Genomic DNA, 21,867 nt, shown 5'->3' on the forward strand with positions numbered 1-21,867 from the left:
CCGAATCCCGCCCCCTGCGCCTCCCTCTGGCCCAATCATAGGCATAGCGGAGTGATGGTAATTTACATATTACCATTTTATTAGGTAGGATGTCTCGCCTTAACTGGTTTGGCTCAGCAGACACAGTGTCGGCCCAAGGACTGAAGGGGTCCAGGGTTTAATTCTGGTCAAGGGCACATACTTCGGTTGCAGGCTTGATCCCTGGCCCCAATCAATGTGTCTCTCACATCGATGTTTCTCTGTCTCTGTCTCCCCCTCCCCCGCTCCACTCTCTGTAAAAGTTGATGGAAAAGTATCCTCAAATAAGGATCAACAAAAAATGAAAATAAAAGTTATCTAAAAATATCAGTGGGGAAAGGGAGGCTTGTGTTATGAAATAAGTATCTGAAAATGTGGGGGATAACTAAAAAAAGGAGGGCATTGACTATGGGAACAAGAAGAGGGTAAAGTGAATGGCCAAGCAAAAGTTTTCCAATTCAGCCCTGGAAAGGTAAGTGAAGTGGAGTACAAAATCTACACCTCCAAACCAAGTAGGGTAATGACCAAAGGAAGTTCAGGAGAAGGGGTTAATGAGACCACTTTAGAACATTTGTCTAACTAGGATCCCCTCTGATTAGACACAGAAGTCTCAAGGGAAATGCTAATGCTTTTAAGAGGACATTAGAAAAACATTCTTGGCTTCCTGGGAAACTTCTCCCTTAATGAATCCCAACTAAATACATTAATAAATAGTACCCGAGGCTTTTCTTACATGAAGTGTCCATTTTACTCAGTGTCTCGAGCCACAGTAACATTTCTGGGAAGGAATGAATAGCCACTTCTTTATTAGGCTTTTCATAATTGGTACTGATGCCAAAAGATGAAGAAAAATATTGAAAAAAGCCAGTATCAATTACTTTAACTTTTCTGCAAATGGCCTTATTTTATTGATGAAGCTCCCATAATCTGGTTTTCTAGATTAAAAAAACCACTGAGTTGAGCTCCTACCCTGCACTTAATTCCTCACTTAATCTTCACCATCTTCTATTAAGACTCCATGCCTCGTCTACCTCATAGACTTTTCCATGAAGCACCTTTGAACTTTAAGGCATCTCAATCACCCTAGGTCATATGCAATATTCTTGATGGGAGTAAATGAGGGAATCAGCATTTCAATATGCTATGAAATGCTCTGAAAAGCATATACAAACATACACCCAGCATTTATCTCCTGTTTTTCATTTTAAGTAATTCAACTGAAGTTGAAGAAATAACATTCCATTTACAAGAAACTGCTGGTAAAAACCAAGTCAGAAATTTCCAAAATGCCAGTCAAAAGTTAGAAATTTTATCTAAGATTTTATGTGAACTTTGGACCTGCAAAAGAATTTAAAAATAAAACCTCTTTCATGATCCTAGTACCCACCATCCCTACTCACTCCACTAAATTTAACTAATCAAGGTTACCTTACTATTAAGCATGTGATGGAAAGGAGTCTTTTAATATGATAAATGCACCTTAATGTTAAACGAACACTTTATTGTTTGGATAATAGTTCAACAAAGAAAGGTTGATGATGGTTATTAGCTTAACAATATTCGAATTTCATTAGTAAAAGTTCAGAGTGCTAGAACAACCACACAAAATTGAAAGATATATGAAAAGAATATTATTGCAAAACTAATATAAAACATTCCTCTCTCTAAAGAGACCTCTATTGAGATACCAAAACAAAGTTGTTTGACCTGTGATACGAGGGTTGAAGGCCAGTGAAAATCCTTACAGAGTTATGAAAACCTGACATTCACGTCACATCATAAGCAGTAGAGCAGGGGTCCTCAAACTTTTTAAACAGGGGGCCAGTTCACTGTCCCTCAGACCGTTGGAGGGCCGGACTATAGTTTAAAAAAAAAAAAACTATGAACAAATTCCTATGCACACTGCACATATCTTATTTTGAAGTAAAAAAACAAAACGGCAAAAACACCCGCATGTGGGCCGTAGTTTGAGGACGCCTGCAGTAGAGGCTCAAAAAGGAAGTGGACTGACTCCAGAGTATGCAGAGCCCCTTTGCTCAGACCAACAGAGAAAATAAAATAAAGTAAAAAACAGAAAAGAGTCAACAATTCCTTAAAAACTCTATACAAGAAAAGGAGAACGGCTCTTCCTCATCTGATTTCCAAAGATTAATAAATATTGTTTTATAATTAAATGGAAACAAATAAAGCTCTGAAGACCTAAGGGCCTCATTAGATCACTAAAAAGAAGTAGGCTTCAGCCCAAGCCATAGAATGCCTCCCTGTAATACGACCTTATACCTAGAAATCTCTGACATCCTGCCATTTTTAATAAATTGCTCCTAATCTCTTAACAACTTTTAAATGTCATAACTTTCACTAACACTGAATTATACATTTTAGGGTGGCAGAATGGCTAAACGTGCAGATTCAGTTTCTCTCCATAGCCAAAAACAAAGCACACTGATTACCATTATCACACAGTACAAGTATTTCCATAAGTATTTTTTAATATTGAAAAGAAAGCAGTGTTTCTCTCCTTAAACATGACCTTTCCAGAAAAGTGTGAGCCACTTAACCTGGGAGTAGGAAATGCATCGGTCTGAATTAATCCTCCCTGCACTATTCAATCCAAAACCACCTTTTATAAGTGCATAGGTCATCGTGTATATTAAAGTGACAAAGTATGAAATTAAACATTTCTTATCAATAGTGATCCTCTATTGTCAGAAATGGCATTCCAAATCACACCTCAAGCTTTTAGTCAAACTGACAATTACAATGCAAATATTCAGGCTCTGGTTTCTCAAAGGGGGTGGGAAGCAATCTTCCTCCCCTTCTTTCTTTGTAATTTTGGGCATTCTGCAAAGAGAGAAGAAAATAAGTACGGAAAATTTTTCTAATTTTCTCTTAAGAGCAATTGTCTCTTCAGTACTATTCTTATGCTCACCAGATGCAATTTGCTTTGAGAATAAATGTATAAAAATCAATGTTTAAAAAAAAAACGGCTACCCACATGCTGTATCTAATTATTCAACAAAGTATCCTTTTCAAAGTAATTACCAACTAACAAATGTATGCCTCCTTTTGTGAAATGAAGGAAAGTGGAATTTTAGAAAACAAAAGCAGATTTTTCTATCAATTTACATATGATTTCAGGGTTGTAATTTTTGTTCCTAATTTTCAAGCAGCAGTATATCTACATAAAAAAATTCTGTTAATCTGTCAATTAATAAGGGTAATGATTTCTATGCACACATGAGTGGTTTGTAGAACATCACTTTTGGAGAAAACCATTTGGTGAAAGAAAACAATTCCTTTTGATTTTAATCTTTTTGTTTTCTTGTTGTTTCTAATTTTTATACCTTTTGTATAAATCTAAAAAACATTTTAAGAGAATTTTGACAAATTTATTTTCTATAATAATAAAACATAACCAATATAATAGGATGAGAAATCACAAATCTATACCAATAAAAATGAATGAATAAAGAAAAAGACAAATCTTTTCCTTACTATAGAATTCCAAAAAATAAATGTGGACAATGATGGAACTTTTAAAAAACTCACCATTTAGCATCACTTTTAATAATAAGTTTCTCATGCAAGAGTCAATATTAGATACAAAAATTCATGGGTGTGATATTAGGCTATTTTCAAGTCTCAAAGCATCTCCCCATCCTATATAATAAAGAGGTAATATGCAAATTAACCCTCACACCCTCGCACAAGATGGCCATCCCCATGTGGTCAAAGATGGCCGCCACAAGATGGCCAGCAGGGAAGGGTAGTTGTGGGCGATCAGGCCAGCAGGGGAGGGCAGTTGTGGGGGACCAGGCCTGCAGGGGAAGGCAGTTAGGTGTGACCAAGTCGGCAGGGGAGGGCAGTTGGGGGTGACCAGGCCTGCAAGGGAGGGCAATTGGGGCAACTGGGCTGGCAGGGGAGGGTAGTTGGGGGTTACCGGGCCAGCAGGGGAAGGCAGTTGGGGGTGATCGGGCCAGCAGGGGAGGGCAGTTGGGGGCAATCGGGCTGGCAGGGGAGCAGTTAGGCATCGATCAGGCTGGCAGGAGAGTGGTTAGGGGGTGATCAGGCTGGCAGGCAGGTGAGCAGTTGGGAGCCAGCAGTCCCGGATTGTGAGAGGGATGCCTGACTGCTGGTTTAGGCCCGATCCCTGTGGACAGGCAGTCGAATATCCCCTGAGGGTTCCCAGATTGGAGAGAGTGCAGGCTGGGCTGAGGGACACCCCCACACACACACAGTGCACAGATTTCGTGCACCGGGACTCTAGTAAAATAAATAATTACAAACACATAATAGTAATTTTAGTGAAAAACTTGGCAGGCAACAGTTCTATTTTCAGTAATGGGAAAAATCGACATTACATGCCTCCTGACATGATATCCTGGGAAGAGCATAATACCATTACTCTAGATTTCCTGCTGAAAGTATTGTATCTGGTTGTGAGGAAACATCAACAAACCAAAAATAGACATTCTACAAAATAACTGGCCAGTATTCTACAAAGTTGTTGGGGTGTGAATGACAATGAAAGACTGAAACACTATTCCAGATTAAAGGAGACTAAACAGACATGACAGCCAAATGCTATCTGTGACCCTGAACTGTATCCTGGACCAGAAGAGGACATCAGTGGCACAAATTCAATAAAACATGTAGTCTACATCATAGTATTGATCCAATGTTAATTTCCTGTGATTAAGGAAGAGAACATACACACCATATTGTTTAGGTATCAAATATTTATATCCTGTGTGCAACTAATGCAAAAAAGTGTGTGTGTGTGTGTGTGTGTGTGTGTGTGTGTGTGTGTGTGTTATGTAGAAAAAATGATAAAGTTAGTCTGGTAAAATCTGAATATTGGGGAAATCTAGATATAGGATATACAGAAATTCTTTGTTCTAATTTTTCAATTTCTTCGTAAGTCTGACATTTCAAAATAAAATGGTATCTGAAGAATAAGTGACCTCTATTTTTCTTTGATTTGATGACAGTCTAATCCAGGGGTTGGCAAATGTTTCTATAAAGGGCCAGGCAGTCAATATCTAATAAAGGCTTTGTGGACCATACAGTCTCTTTCACAGCTACTCAACACATCCATTGTGTCACAAAAGCACCCCCAGACAAATTGGAAATGAATGTGAACGGCTGTGCTCCAATAAAATTTTATTTACAAAAATAGCCAATGGGCCAGATTCAGTCCATGTGGCCAGTTTGCTGACCCCTGTTATGTCAAGGAAAATTAATCAGTGTAATTATACTTTCAGTTAACATTTTTTGAGCACACGCCAGACACTATGTTAAGTGTTTTACGCTTAACTCATTTATCCTCGCACCAATCTGATTACAGTAAAATTACGATTATTTCCACTTTCCACAGGCCTAGAGAAGGTGAGGAACTGGCCCACGTGACACAGCTAGCAAGCAGTAGATTCTGGGTTTGACCCAGAGAGGGCTGTCTTCTCTCACTAAACTATAACCAACATGTTATACTTCTCATGTGGACTGAACTACACTGTCATAGGGCAACAACTAAGGCAGTGGTCAGCAAACTGCGGCTCGCGAGCCACATGCGGCTCTTTGGACCCTTGAGTGTGGCTCTTCCACAAAATACCACGGCCTGGGCAAGTCTCTTTTGAAGAAGTGGCATTAGAAGTTTAAGTTTAAAAAATTTGGCTCTCAAAAGAAATTTCAATCATTGTACTGTTGATATTTGGCTCTGTTGACTAATGAGTTTGCTGACCACTGAACTAAGGGATTGTGATAATTTAGCAATAGCTAACAGTTACCTAAGCTCAAGACAAACATTCTGAGAAGGTATTTTTCACAAACCTCTTGTAGCTGCAAAGAAATAAGTCCCAATTGGTCCTGGCGTCTTTCCACCAGTTCTCTTTCTGTGCGCATCTCCCTTTCTATTTCCTGCAGCCGTCGCTCCACCCGATCTGAAACCTTAACACGAACAAACAGAAGTACTGACATTACAGAGCTGTTTGGTGAAGAAGAAGAAAAGACTAAATGACCTCTATTTTTCATTTATGCCAGATACACTACTGCCCAAAGCACTTAAGACTGGCATGTTTGTAGAGCCCTTTTTCATGACACAATTATAAAACAGATCACATAAAAACTGACTAAAAAATATTTTAAAAAGCAATCATTAGTCTCTAAATAATCCAAACCTGAATCCCAAAAAAGAACTTACATTTTTCAAAGCATAAAATAGTAATTAAATAGGTGAGCGTTAAAAGCAATAAACTAGAAAAGAGTGACCTCTGGTGAAATAGGAGAAAAACAGCAATTTTGTAAAGCTACTTCATTTCTTACTCTGATAAACTGTTTAATCTGTTTAGTTCTTTATCATTTTAATTATCTATAAGCATGACCTGCCTCGGGAGGTTTTTATGTTTATGTGCAGCAAATAATTGAAAGGGATTTTCATTAGCTTGTCAATCTTGTCTACTGTGATCTGCTAAAAATAAACCAGCTGAAAATATCAAAAACTAAAGTCAAACTGAAAAATAATTAATTGGGACTCTCTAAAATAAACATGAAAGAATTTTCTTCTCTGATGCAAGATTTTCCTTGCTAAAAGTTTGGAAAATTCAAAAACACTTTGTGAGTTACCACTAAATAGTCCCCTAAATAAAATTTACACTATTTGATGATGTGTTAATTTGATGCTGGTGAACAGAACATATTTGCTTTCCTTTAAGAGAAGCAATAAATACAGCTCTGTTGTAAGAAATATTTTTCTGTCAATTTTATAGCCAAAAATGGTCCTGGTCACTAGGGATCTTACTAGGACAATGACTATGTTCTAAACTGAATTATACTCAGTACATTTACTAAAAATTGAACACTTAAAGCAGATTAATTTTACTGTAAATTATACCTCAGACTAAGTTTTTTTTAAAAAAAAAACCACATCAGTAAATACAAGTTTAATTAGTTAATGAATCTGAGCAAAAATATTCTCTCAAAAAAATCAGCACTATTTACTAAGACTGATAAGTCTAGTGTTTCCAACTTCTAGTGCTTAGAAACCAGATATTCACTGATAGTCGCAGTTCTTTAAAAAAAAATCAAAATACCCCTCAGCATCAAGCTTCTAATTTATCCTGAAAATCAACCATAATATCCCAACAAACAATTTACTACTGCATCTGAAATAAATGCAGCACCTGCTGTAAGAGAAAAACATATTGACTAAATACTAAAAAGCAAAAGTCATTAATTCATTCAATTTTTACAAAATGGAAATATCTTTATTGTTCACTGTAAATATAAAAAGTAATAGCAACACACCAGAAAATAGATAATACAGAACAACTTCAGAATCATTATTATGGCTATTATAAAAAAAAAAAAATGAGTGCTGAAACTGGAACTCCTGCACTGCTGGTGGGATGCAAAATGATAAACCACTATGGAAAACAGTGTGGTGTTCCTTAAAAAATTAAAAATAGAATTATCATATGATCCAACAATTCCATATCTAGGTATATACCCAAAAGAATTGAAAGCAGATATTTGCACCCCCATATTCATAGCAGCATTCTTCGTAATAGCCAAAAGACGGAGGCAACCCAAGTGTCTATTGGCAGGTAAGTAGATAAACCAAATGTGGCTTATACATACAATAGAATATGGTTCAGCCTTAAAATGGAAGAAAATTCTTATACATACTATAACATGGATGAACTCTGAAGACATTATGCTAAGAAATGAGGTGCCTAGAGTAGCCAAATACATAAAGTAGAATGGTGGTTGTCAGAGGCAACATGCCTAGGAAGGTTGTGATGTTCTGAATGGAGACTTTTACTAAATGGGCATCATTTCTATTTTGCAAGATGAAAAGAGTTCTGGATTTGGTTATACAACTATGAATGTACTAAACTGAATACTTAAAAATGGCTAAAATGGTAAATTTTATGTTACATATATTTATTACAACTAAAAATTACTTAGACATTTTCTACTTCAGCACCATAGCCAGGACATATGATGATTTAGAGTTACTGCATTTGATGATTCTTTCTCAGTTTTTAAATAATGTTTGTGTTAGGCAGATTCTGACAAGGTTTCAATGGTCTCTGCTTCCGGGTATTCATGCACTTGTGTAATTTCCTCCTCTGGAGTTTAGACTGGCTCTAGTGACTTCCTTCCGATAAACAGAATACAGAACAAGTCATTTTCATACTTAGGTTACAAAAAATTATGACTTCCATCTTACTAACATGTTCTTCTTGCTGGCCCTCTCTCCTGCCTTCTTGCTTGCTTGGTCTGATGAAACAAGTTGCCATGTTGTGAGATGCTCTGTGGGAAGGCCATGTGTACAGGAAACAAAAGAGCCCTGTGACCATCCAGTCATGACAAACTGATACTTTAGTCCAAGGAACTGAATGAGCTAGGAAGGAAGTAAATCCATTGCAAGCACGATGTGAGATGGCTGTAGCCTGTGAGACTCAGAGCCAAAGGAGCCAGCTAAGTCAGGCCTGGACCCCTAACCTACAGAAACTGTCATGATAAATATTTTAAGCCAGTAAGTTCAGAGAAATTTGATATGCAGCCATAGATAACTAATGCAAATGTTTTTATACTCACCCTCGGACATGTTATTGATTTGAGAAAAGAAAAGAGGGAAGGGGGAAAGGAAAGGATGGAAAGAGAGAATGAGAGAGAGGGAACTCAGTGAAGTGATGGTGCCTGAAGAGAAGCATCAGACAGAAGAGGATAGAACTGAGCAAAATTTAAAGGGGCACAATTTTATCATGGATTGGAAGTGTGTTATGCAGGAAAAGATCTAGAGTGACTCTTAGGTGACCACTGGATGGATTACAATGCCATTTTCTGAGACTGAGCAGACCAGAGGAAGAGCAGGTAAACACAGCTCTAAACAGGAGAGCATGGGCTCTGTACCTAACGACACAGCATAACTTACTACTATGGAATGATAAAATAATTCCCAGTAATACGAATTATTTTAAAGACTGCATTCATCAATGCCTCCTCATTTTCATTTTTTATTTCTGAGACATAAAGGAAAAATTCTAAATAGCTAATATTAAAAAGTAGATTTTTATCGAGATCCATGTAAACCAATTAAATGTATTACACAGATAACAAAGAGTCCAACTTCTCCATATTTACTTATAAAAATAGTATAATAAGAATAAACATTAGAGTAGCATTTAAATCTAGCTTTAATGAACGGAGGTGAAATGAAAGCAAAGGCCTTCTGTTTATGGGATTGTATCCGATTTTTCAATATGTTGATTCCTCAGATCTTTCACAGTATATGCTGCTGTAAAATGCATTTCAATAAGTATTTGTTGTATAACCTGCTATTGCAATCTGTGCAATAACCAGGTTACCCTAAACGCAGGGTTGAGAATTCTTATTTCAATTCATGGCCTACTCTTCCAGAAACAGCTGGATCCATGTTTACATTTTTAATTAAAATAGTGACCCTCCTATAGAAACTAAAGTAAAATTGACTTTTTACTCCATGAATAGTCAAACTTAATATACACTCATATCATACTAAACTGGGTAAATTCTAGATAACGAATGTCCTCTGTGGTAAAAGGTCCATGTGATAATAAGTGTTTATTACCACAATTAAGTGTTAACATAAAATATTTTCCATAATATCATGCTATGAATAATAACTACTCCCTTCCAACAGGCAGCTTGAAAAACAAACAAACAAAAATCTATGATTCACAAAGGATTAACAAATCAGATCTTGGCATGTATGATAGAAACCGGTACCTTTTGCCTCTCAAAGAAAAATGTGTTCTATAAACTTTCAAGATATATTTTAGTTACTGAGAAAATGCACGAGAAACAACTGTAGCCTCGGAATAATGCACAATAAATGAGATTAACAGCGGTTACCAACAGAAAATGAAATTGGTGGGAGACAGAGGCAGTCCTTCATTTTTCTTTGTATATTTATACAATATTTAAAAGTTTCCTACCATGAACGTACATCATTTTGGAAATTTTATTCTAAACCTAAATCTGGAGGGGAAAACAGTTGCAGTCTCTGAGAAGTTTAACGCTCAAATAACAAAACCACATATTTTCTGACAATATGCTATCATAAATTCACAAATGCAACATAATACGTCAAATAGTTATAAAATGTAAATGTTGACTTCAGTTGGAATAAGTGACTCACAAAATCTATATTAAGCCTTGTACAAATTGGAAGTAAACATCATGTGACCTTTGGAAGACCTTCCAAATTTCAATAATATCACTTTTAAGGTTTTGCATTAGACAGCTGTTTCCTAATCAGGACGACATGCACCCACATGATTCAGATGCCCTCTGTACAGCTAAGAACAACCTTACTTGAGAGCACATTTACAGAAAGCGCCAAACAAGCTGTCACATCACAACTTGATGTGAGGAACTGGCAGGTGAACAATTCAACTGGGTGCCTAGTTAGGTGTGTCCAATTCTCCAGGTTCTGACAATATAAAAGAACGTGTCTTGATGAGCTGAGCACACTGGCAGCTGAGGAAATTAGCAAGGTGTACACACCAACTACACCAATGAGCTGTGACTAGGGAAGTGTGACCTGCAGTTGTGCAATCATAGCTTTGACTGATGTCGAATGATTCCGATCAGTGGTAATGATGATATGAAAGGCTGTCTCTAAATTTAGCTAGCTATTAACTTTTAGCTCAGTGGTTACACTTTAGACCCACATTCACACTCCAGACTATGTAAATAGTACTTGCTAGCTTTATTTGCTTTATGCAAGAAAAAAAATGAAGTGATAACTGTTCATTTTGGGTTCTCTTTAACATGGTGAAAGGTGAAACTTAACAAAGGCAATGTGCACTATGCAAATCAGTATTTTCAAAAATTCAAAATGATACCATTGTAATGCACCCAGTTATTAATAACAGGAAAGGAACAAGGGGAAGGCCAAATATTATAGGCATACTAGAGGCCCAGTGCACAAATTTCATGCACGGGGGGGTGGGGGGGGGGGGGTAAGGGAGTCCCTCAACCCAGCCTGCACCCTCTCCAATCTGGAACCCCTCAAGGGATGTCTGACTGGTTGGACATCCCTCTCACAATCCAGGACTGCTGGCTCCCAACTGCTCGCCTGCCTGCCTTCCTGATTGCCTCTAACCACTTCTGCCTGCCAGCTGATCACCCCCTAACCACTCCCCTGCCAGCCTGATTGATGCCTAACTGCTCCCTTGCCAGCCCAATTGCCCCTAACTGCCCTCCCCTGCCAACCCGGTCACGCCTAACTGCCCTCCCCTGCCAACCCGGTCACCCCTAACTGCCCTCCCCTGCCATCCTGATCAACCCTAACTGCCCTCCCCTGCCGGCCTGGTTCCAACAACTGTCCTTCCCTGCAGGCCTAGTCCCCACCTAACTGCCCTCCTCTGCCGACCTGGTCACCCCTAACTGCCCTCCCCTGCCAGCCTGACCACCCCTAACTGCCCTCCCCTGCCGACCTGGTCCCCCCCTAACTGCCCTCCCCTGCAGGCCTGGTCCCCCCCAACTTCCCTCCTCTGCCAGCCTGGTCATCCCTAACTGCCCTCCCCTGCAGGCTTGATCGCCCCCAACTGCCCTCCCTTGCAGGCCTGGTCCCCCCCAACTGCCCTTCCCTGCAGGCCCGGTCACCCCCTACTTCCCTCCCCTGCAGGCCTGGTCACCCCCAACTTCCCTCTCTTTCAGGCCTGCCCCCCCCCAACTTCCCTCCCCTGCAGGCCTGGGTCCCCCCAACTGCCCTTCCCTGCAGGCCCAGTCACCTCCAACTTCCTTCCTCTGCCAGCTCGGTCACCCCTAACTGCCCTCCCCTGCAGGCTTGATTGCCCCCAACTGCCCTCGCTTGCAGGCCTGGTCCCTCCCAACTGCCCATCTTGTGGCAGCCATCTTGTGTCTACATGGTGGCAGCCATCTTTGACCAAATGGGGGCAGCCATCTTGTGAGTTGGAGTGACAGTCAATTTGCATATTACTCTTTTATTAAATAGGATAATTTGTGCAGCTTTGCCAGGAAGCCATCTGGCCTGTTCCCTGCAGATCCTAGGGGAAGAGACTGGACAGAGGAAGAAGAGACACATGCTCAGTCAAGTCTGTGCTTGCCTATCAGTCACAACTGGGAACAGGTCATGGGCCAGAGAAGGCATGGACACTACAAGCACAGGACGATTTAATATATTTAATCTCCTAGTCCAGGGGTCGGCAAACCCGGCTTGTGAGCCACATGTGGCTCTTTGAACCCTTGAGTGTGGCTCTTCCACAAAATACCACGGCCTGGGCGAGTCTATTTTGAAGAAGTGGCATTAGAAGAAGTTTAAGTTTAAAAAATTTGGCTCTCAAAAGAAATTTTAATCATTGTACTGTTGATATTTGGCTCTGTTGACTAATGAGTTTGCCGACCACTGTCCTAGTCAAAGGAGTTCTCTCTCTTGCTCTCTCTTGCTTGCTCAAGCTTGACTCCTGGCCTGTGGGACTCTAGTACTCCTGCATTCGCCCACATGACTCAGAGCCATGTGGACCCAACACAATGGAGTAATGGCCTGTAACTAGCCTGATGCTGTTACTGGACCCAGCTCCACCATAGAATGGAAACTCTGGACACTGGTTTTGCTTCTAGCTCTGCTGAATCCCCAGCTGTACCTCTTCCAGGATTGGATTAAGGGAAATGGGGCTTGGGAAAACCACAGATATAATTCCACACAAATAAAAATTACTCATCTGCCGGAAACCAATTCCAACATGTCATAATTACAAGAGTTTCATCAAAAGGTTGATGAGACTTGGGGGCTCAACAGGGGCTGAGCCACATATGTAATCATCTGTTGGAACAGCTAAAAAGCATCTCCCCCAAACCTGAATAGGATAATCGTTTGCTGCTAGACAGCTCAGGGCATCTTAATCTACATGTTATTGCCTCCTGTTGGCCAAACACCTGAACAACTGTAGGCTATTCCCCAATCTGACAATGCTTCTGTAAACCCTACCTTTGAAACCCTACCCTTTGAAGTGTATTGTCTCCACCTAGCCTTAGGACAAATTGTGTTAATAAAAAGCAAGGGGTCCTGGGACAAGAAGAGTCTTTAGCTCCTTTAGCTGAAGCTCCTCTGACCCCCAATGCCTTTCAAAACTATCTTTCTTCTCCAGACTCTTTAATCATCTATGCACAGCCTTTCTCCAGATTGCTGAACCCCTTCTTAATGCTGAGATAAGAACCCCGGCACTCATCCTCCTGTGCGAGTCTCAGAAAATTCTTTTTCTCAAGATATCATAAGGAACCAATCCCCAGCACTCAGTGGGTACAGGGATATCCAACTCACACTTGCAACAGAGAAAGACTATCCACACATTTCTCCGATAACAAAACCATCCCAAATATCTAACAATGTCAAGACAGCATGACACTTCAGCTAGATATGCCTATGGTTTCTCAGATCTACAAGGATCTCAGCAGAACACTGAGGATATTCAAATCTGGATCAAAGCCCTTGTTACAAGCATACTCACAGGTTATATACCTATATAGAAATAAAAGAAGCCTCATACAACATCTGAAAACCTCTAAAATCTTATGCATTAGAAATAGCAAACCTTGTAATAAAATCTGATATATACAAAAAGATTGAGGGAGTTTCACTTCCAAAAATGACAGGCTAAATAATTTAGACCACCCCTTCCAATGCAAATAACTTAAAAAGCTAAAAATAATATTTTAAATAAAAATCTGGAAAACTAGCCTGGCTGGTGTGACTCCATGGTTAAGCGTCGACCTATGAACCAGGAGGTCACAGATAGATTCCCAATCAGGGCACATGCCTAGGTTTTGGGCTCGATCCCTGCGGGGGGAGGTGGGGGGAGCATGGGGCAGCTGATCAATGATTCCCTCTCATCATTGATGCTTCTATCTCTCTCTCCCTCTCCCTTCCTCTCTGAAATATATATATATTTAAGTCTAGAAAACTAAAAGAAGCAAAGACATATGAGACCAAATGCAAGATAAAAAAGAAACTCAGAGAGGTCGGTCGGTCCATATTTTAGGGCCACTTTCTCCCTGAAAGAACAGCCCATTTCAGAGAAGGCAACTGAGACACTGAGAAGCTGAACAGTTTTTAACAGATGTGTGGGGTCAAAAGTGAAAAACTGAAGTTGAGAGCCTTTCCAAGGAAGGGGGTCCCTGGTCAAACTCTAGCCCCCCCTCCCCCCAGGCCCCTAGCCTGTGGGTTGGAATCCTGCCTGAAGGACAATACACTAACAGTAAGGATGAACCAGAAATGGTTAAAACCTGGCACTGAAGTTTAACTTTGAAATATCTCAACAACAAACAATAAGGTAATCCATGATTGCCATGGTCTCTAATTTATAACAAAAAGCAAATATGTCCTCTCATTCATAATAATTATCAAATTATCTAAGCAACTTCTCTTTGCAGAGAATGAAATAGATTTTCTGTCATCAACAGAAGATCCCATTAAGAAAGTTTTAAAAATGAGAAGAAACAGTTGTAGAATGGGAGACAATCTTAGCAATATATACAATTGACAAAGTGCTCATATATAAGATATATAAAGGCCTCACACAAATCAGTAACAAAACAGCAAGAAACTCAATAAAAGAGTGGGCAAAAAGCAAACTGGCATTTCAAAAAAGAAAACAGCCAATAGCCAACAAACATAAATAAAAATACTCATTATCATTAGTAACCATGAAAATGCAAATTAAAACCATAATGAGATACCATAAACACTCAACATAATGGCTATTACTGAAAGACTCAGTAGTATCAGTGTTGGAAAGGATGAACAACACAAATCCTCACACACTGATGGTAAGAGTGTAAATTAATGCAGCCACTTTGAAAGCCTGTTTTTCAGGACCTACTAAATTGGAAGGCACCTAGCAACTGCACTGCATGTTACGTTCCAACAGAAATACATGCACAGGTTGTGTAAAATAATAAAATCAGTCACTGCAGCATTATTCATAACAGCCCAAAATTCAAAATAATTCCAATATCCATCACAAAATATTATAATATATTACAGTATATTCACACAATGGAATACTAAAGAGCAATAAAAGTGAACTAACTGCAAGTACATGGCATAACACCCAAAAATATCACAATCATAATGTTTAGCAAAAGAAGTCAAACACACAAAAAAGGCATATCCTGCATGACTGCATTTATATGAAGTCCAAAAGAGACAAAATTAAGCTAAAGGGTTAAAAGTCAAATTAAGAGTCATGTTTAAAAAGGAAGGAGTTAGTGATGGGGAGGGGAAATAAGGCAGCCTCTTGTGTGCTGGTGATGGTCTAGTTCTATATCTGAGTGGTGGTTACATGGGCATATTCACCTTGAAATAATCCAGCTACACATTGATATATGTATTTTTCGGTATGTGCATTATACTTCCAAATTTTAAATATTAAAAGGAAGAAAAAAGAAACGTAGCCTGGACAGTGGCTCAGTGGTTGAGCATCAACCTATGGAAACCAGGAAATCATGATTTGATTCCCAGTCAGGGCCACATGCCTGGCTTGCGGGCTCAATCCCCAATATGGGGCGTACAGGAAGCAGCCAATCGATGATTCTGTCTCATCATTGATGTTTCTATCTCTCTCTCCCTCCTCCTTCCTCTCTGAAATAAATAAAAATACATTTAAAAAGAAAAAAGACACAAAGCTTCAGGAGCTTCCTCTGTCAAGTGACAGGTCCCACACTAGAGTTTATGAGAGAAGACCATTGAAGAAGGTATAGAGGACCTTAGAGCTACCTTCTTATTAGTGTGCATTCAGCTCCTAGGGAGAGAGAGAATGTAAACCAGAGAATGCATAAATGTCTTTTTGTGTGAACCACTGCAATTAAGAAAGGCACCAATCTGTTAATCTCAAAACAGATTTTTTTAAGTATATGATATTTTTGCTATTTTAGACAGGTACAGTGTAAATTAAATGGTGCCCTTGGTGTGCCTGGGAAAATCTAGGGCTTTATGTAAAAAATTAAGTATCCCATGTCCTGACCACACATTAGTGCCACACCATCATGTAACAGCTGCAAAGATTTGTCAACTGCAACAGAAGACCGATATTGTATCTTCACCTCTCTGGGGCACTTCACAAAGAAATTAGCACCAAACACTCAGGCAGAAGGTGCTTTTATGTGATCAGGTGCTTATTCTTGTTTTTTAAAGGACAGTAACTGAGTTGCTCTCTGAAAATATAGGATATCAATCTCTTAGCAGATGCAGCCAATAAATTCAAACTCCAAAATAAACAACATCTCTATCTGAGGAACTGTAAACACAATTAACAACTAGAGAAAAATTAACTGCTTTTACTGGGAAACATCCAGATATGTTAAGAAAAAAAAAAATTCTGCTAACTTTTCTTGTCTTGGAAAGACAAAAGGTATTGTAGGAAATGAATAAATACACATTATTCCTGGGGTTGACAAATTTGCAAGAGTTTAGTGACAATTTCTATTGTTATTTTTCTCCTAAAAAAAAAACAAACAGAAATGATGCAAAGAAATGGATACTGTATGTTCTTAAAATTTAACCTTAATTCCACCGAGAATAGTGATTTGATAAAAAGAAATCTCTGCATAGAGTATGTACAATCTGAATTTGAGATAACAAAACTTGAGAGTAAGGGGTATTTTCAATCAGTACTACCTCAAACAAGAACAGAGAGCAAGGAGGTCTCTGTAGCAATTGTGTACACACTTATGTAAGACTAGAGAGGCCCAGTGCACGAAATTCGTGCACAGGGGGGGTGTCCCTCAGGCCAGCCTGCACACTCTCCAATCTGGGACCCCTTGAGGGATGTCCGACCACCCGTTTAGGCCCAATCCTAGGTTGGGCCTAAACGGGCGGTCGGACATCCCTCTCACAATCCAGGACTGCTGGCTCCCAACTGCTCGCCTGCCTCCGTCTGATTGCCCCTAACCGCTTCTGCCTGCCAGCCTGATCACCCCCTAACCACTCCCCTGCCAGCCTGATCGACGCCTAATGGCTCCCTGGCCGGCCCGATTGCCCCTAAGTGCCCTACCCTGCCATCCTGGTCACCCCTAACTGCCCTCCCCTGCCAGTCTTGTCACCCCTAACTGCCCTCCCCTGCTGGCCTGGTCACCCCTAACTGCCCTCCCTTGGCAGCCTGTCGCCCCTAATTGCCCTCCTCTGGCAGCTTGGTTGCCCCCAACTGCCTTCCACTGCAGTCCTGGTCCCCCCAACTGCCTCCTCTGCAGGCCTGGTCACCCCCAACTATCCTTCCCTTCAGGCCTGGTCCTTCCCAACTGTCCTCCCCTGCAGGCCAGGTCCCCCCAAGTGCCCTCCCCTGCAGGCTGGGTCCCCCCCAACTGCCCTCCCCTGCTGGCCTGGTCCCCCTCAACTGCCCTCCCCTGGTGGCCCAGTCACCCCTAACTGCCCTCCCTGCTGGACTAATTGCCCACAACTGCCCTCCCCTGCAGGCCTGGTCCCCCCAACTGCCCTCCCCTGCATACCTGGTCCCCCACAACTGCCCTCCCCTGCAGGCCTGGGTCCCCCCGAAATGTCCTCCACTGCAGGCCTGGTCCCCCCCCCCCCAATGGCCCTCCACTGCAGGCCTGGTCCCCCCAACTGCTCTTCCCTACAGGCCTGCCCCCCCCCCCAACTGCCTTCCCCTGCAGTCCTGGTCCCCCCAATTGCCCTCCCCTGCTGACCTGGTCTCCCCCAACTGACCTCCTCTGCTGGCCCAGTTACCACTAACTGCCCTCCCTGCTTGCCTGATTGCCCACAACTGCCCTCCCCTGAAGGCCTGGGTCCCCCCGCAACTGACCTCCCCTGCATACCTGGTCCCCCACAACTGCCCTCTCCTGCAGGCCTGGGTCCCCCCAAAATGTCCTCCACTGCAGGCCTGGTCCCCCCAGCTGCTCTCCCCTACAGGCCTGCCCCCCCCCTCCAACTGCCTTCCCTTGAAGTCCTGGTACCCCCCAACTGCCCTCCCCTGAAGTCCTGGTACCCCCCAACTGCCCTCCCCTGCTGACCTGGTATCCCCCAACTGCCCTCCTCTGCCAGCCCAATCAGCCCTAACTGCCCTCCCTGCTTGTCTGATCACCCACAAGTGCCTTCCCCTGCAGGCCTGGTCCCCCAACTGCCCTCCCCTGCAGGCCTGGTCCCCCCACAACTGCCCTCCCCTGCAGGCCTGGGTCCCCCCCAACTGCCCTCCTTTTCTGGTCTGGTCAACCCTAACTTCCCTCCTCTTCTGGCCTGGCCCCTGCAGGCCTGGGTCGCCCCCCCCGCCCCCCCCCCCCCCCCCCGCCAACTGCCTTCCTCTTCTGGCCTGGTCACCCCTAACTGCCCACAAATGCCCTCCCCTGCAGGTTATCTTGCGGCGGCCATATTGTGTCCAATGGGGTCAGCCATCTTTGACCACATGGGGGCGGCCATCTTGTGTCTTGAGTGATGGTCAATTTGAATATTACTCTTTTATTAGATAGGAAGGATGACCTAAAATACTTAATGGGAGTGCTACAGAGCCACTACTCAAAATTCTGTGTTTCTCAAATATCATTTAACAAGAGCTATAGAAGCATCACTGAGTCAATACAATTTAAAATTCATAATAAAACTAACAATTAAAACAAATGATAATTCTATCCCTATTACACTACCACTGTAAATATTTCAAACTTAATAAACAACATCTCTATCTGAGGAACTGTAAACACAATTAACAACTAGAGAAAAATTAACTGCTTAATTAACTGAAAATTCATAAACATTTTATAAGAGCTATAAAATATATTATTAAACAAAGTGGCATACACCACCAAAAAAGTTAAAATTTACTGAACTTCATTGTGAATACAATGAACCCAGCCACCCTCTCTACCATCTGCATATGAAATAAAACTTTTTATAAACAAAGAGTTCTCACCACTTCTTGTTTTTGGGTTTCGCTCAGTTTTTCAGTCAATCTTTCCAAAGCCCTTTTTGTTTCAGCATCTGACCTAAGCAACAAAGAAAAATATTTTAAGTTGGCTTAAAATATTTACAATTGAGAAAATATATACAATTAATAAAATTTATAAAATAATGTCATTACATAATATTCTACTGCAGTGGTTCTCAAATGTTAGCAAACATATGAGACACCTGGAGGGCTTGTTAAAAACAAAGAGTGATGAACCCAATCCCCAAAATTTCTGAATCAGTAGTTCTCGGATGGGGTCCAAGAATGTGCATTTCTACAAATTCCTAGGTGATGTCGATGCTGCTGGTCTAGGAAGTACACTTTGAGAAACACTGCTATACTGGAACATCGTCTTCAATAACTAAGCTGCAATATCTTCCATTTTAAATTAAGAAGAAAGGAAGAGAGGGAGGGAGGGAGAACAAAACTCTTAATCTCACATCCTCTCCAGCAATTTATAATCCAATTACATAAAAGTGTGCTGTACAAACTCATTAACTTATCTCCCATTACCTTTTTCTCATCGAATTAATAACGTAAATACAGGATCATTAATAAAATAGTACAGAAAGACTTACAATGGAAAGCAAAGGCCTTCCTCTCTCACACTTCCTCACTTCTAGTCCACGCCCCACTGGCAAACATGTTTGATCATTTCCATTCTTAATTCTTTTGCTGATTAATTCCATCATTTCCAATTCTAGACATTTTCAATTGACTCCTTGTTTTGAAATATTTAGTTCACTCACATTGCTCTCTCCAAATTTGGATGAATGTATTGCTATTTTTAGTTTTTCTATTGGTTATCTGTGTGACTTGCATAATGTACATATACCTCTCATTAATATTCCATCATAGAGAATTGATGTTCTTTGGTTACTTTCTTTCATGCTCACATTTAGTCAGCTTACTTGGATCATTAATTTTCTTGTGCTTTTGTTTTTTGCTGGAGTTTTTCATCTTTTGGCCTTATATGGACCTTATTTATCACATCATTGATATTTTCCCCCACTTGTTACTGAATCATTTATTAAGAATTGACTCCACTCACCTACATTATTCCCAAGGACAGTTCCTCTGCTCTTATCCAGAGTGAACAGTTCCCGAGCCTGCTATGTGGCTATCATTCTGGGGATTATTTTCACTAAATTTCTTAGCTAGTTTTACTATTTTTTATAACCTATACCTTACTCTTTCTTGGTTACCATCTATTTTACTTATATGTCCTTAGGTAATTTCGTTGGAAGGAAGTTACCTTAAAAGATAAATTTTCTAAGTCTATATCTCTGAAAATGTCTTTCCTTATACCTCTTTCTTGGCTTTTGTGGTTCCATGTGCTCCTGGATTTCCCCCGTCTCATAGCTGTTGCTTCTCAGTCCAGTTCCTCTGTGTACATGACTTCCCAGGATTGCAATGCCTTCGCATTCAGCCCTGTCCTTGATGCTCTCAATACCGTTTCTCCTTAAATAACCTCCATTTCCATGGTTCCAAATGCCACTTCTATGCTGACCACTCTTAAAACCTCTAAAAGGGACTTCTCCTTTGAGCTCCAATGTAAATACCTAGCTGATTATTTTATATTTCTATTTGGATGTCTTACAGGCATCTTAAACCTAACATATCCAAGGTCAAAACTTAATTTTTACACCTCACCTACTTCCCGTCTTCCATATTTCAAAAGTGGCATTACCATCTACCCAGTTATTCAAGTCAGAAATCTGGGAGTCATCTTGGATTTAGTCTCCTTTATCCCCTTCACATATAATCCACTGCTAAATCCTACCTCTTCAATATGCAAAAATAAATAAATAAATACGTGGAAACACACTCCTGTCCAACTGCCCCCTGCCATAATCCTGGTCAAGCCACCATCATCTCTCATATTAATGCAGAAGTAGTCTAACTTACACTCCTTAAATCAGTTCTCCATATAGCATCTGAATGTAACCTTATTTAACCCTTTCAAAAAGCTTGCTTTCCAGTGTTCTTTTTACAATAAATGTCAAGACAAAATAAAAATGAATAATTAAATGAACATATCAGCCTTTCTGAATCAGACAGAAAATTAAACCTAGCATCCTACACAGGATCCTATCTAATAAAAGAGTAATATGCAAATTGACCATCACTCCAACACACAAGATGGCCACCCCCATGTGGTCAAAGATGGCCACCCCATGTGGACACAAGATGGCTGCCACAAGATGGCCAGCAGGGGAGGACAGTTGTGGGCGATCAGGCCAGCAGGGGAGGGCAGTTGGGGGCAATCAGGCCTGCAGGGGAGGGCAGTTAGGAGTGACCGGGCTGGCAGAGGAGGGCAGTTAGGGGCAACCAGGCCTGCAGGGGAGGGAGGTTGGGAGGGACCAGGCCTGCAAGGGAGGGCAGTTGGGGGCGATCAGGCCTGCAGGGGAGGGCAGTTAGGGGTGACCGGGCCGGCAGAGGAGGGCAGTTGGGGGCAACCAAGCCTGCAGGGGAAAACAGTTGGGGGCGACCAGGCCAGCAGGGGAGGGCAGTTAGGGGCGACCAGGCTGGCAAGGGAGGGTAGTTTGGGGTTACCAGGCCAGCAGGGGAGGGCAATTAGGGGCAATCAGGCCAGCAGGGGAGGGCAATTAGGGGCAATCAGGCCAGCAGGGGAGGGCAATTAGGGGCAATCAGGCCAGCAGGGGAGCAGTTAGGCGTTGATCAGGCTGGCAGGGGAGTCGTTAGGGGGTGTTCAGGCTGGCAGGCAGAAGCAGTTAGGGGCAATCAGCCAGGCAGGCAGGTGAGTGGTTGGGAGCCAGCAGTCCTGGATTGTGAGAGGGATGTCCCAGATTGGAGAGGGTGCAGGCTGTGCTGAGGGACACCACCACCACCCCCGTGCACGAATTTCGTGCACCAGGCCTCT

At 41.5% G+C, this 21,867-nt stretch overlaps 1 protein-coding gene across 8 annotated transcripts in view; it reads right to left on the minus strand.

The window, feature by feature from the left end:
* The window catches only part of CEP128 (centrosomal protein 128), a 354,698-nt gene that overhangs the window by 286,891 nt on the left and 45,940 nt on the right, over positions 1-21,867 (minus strand). For all 8 annotated transcript variants that reach the window (XM_079768173.1, XM_079768176.1, XM_079768175.1 and 5 more), the window contains 2 exons: positions 18,948-19,020; positions 5,848-5,964 (listed from right to left, as the gene is read on the minus strand). In XM_079768173.1, coding sequence (XP_079624299.1) covers positions 5,848-5,964; positions 18,948-19,020 — 190 coding nt within the window. The remainder of the gene's footprint in view (positions 1-5,847; positions 5,965-18,947; positions 19,021-21,867) is intronic.

Source organism: Cnephaeus nilssonii (genome assembly GCF_951640355.1).
Source record: "Cnephaeus nilssonii genome assembly, chromosome: 4".
NCBI classification, from domain to species: Eukaryota; Metazoa; Chordata; class Mammalia; order Chiroptera; family Vespertilionidae; genus Cnephaeus; species Cnephaeus nilssonii.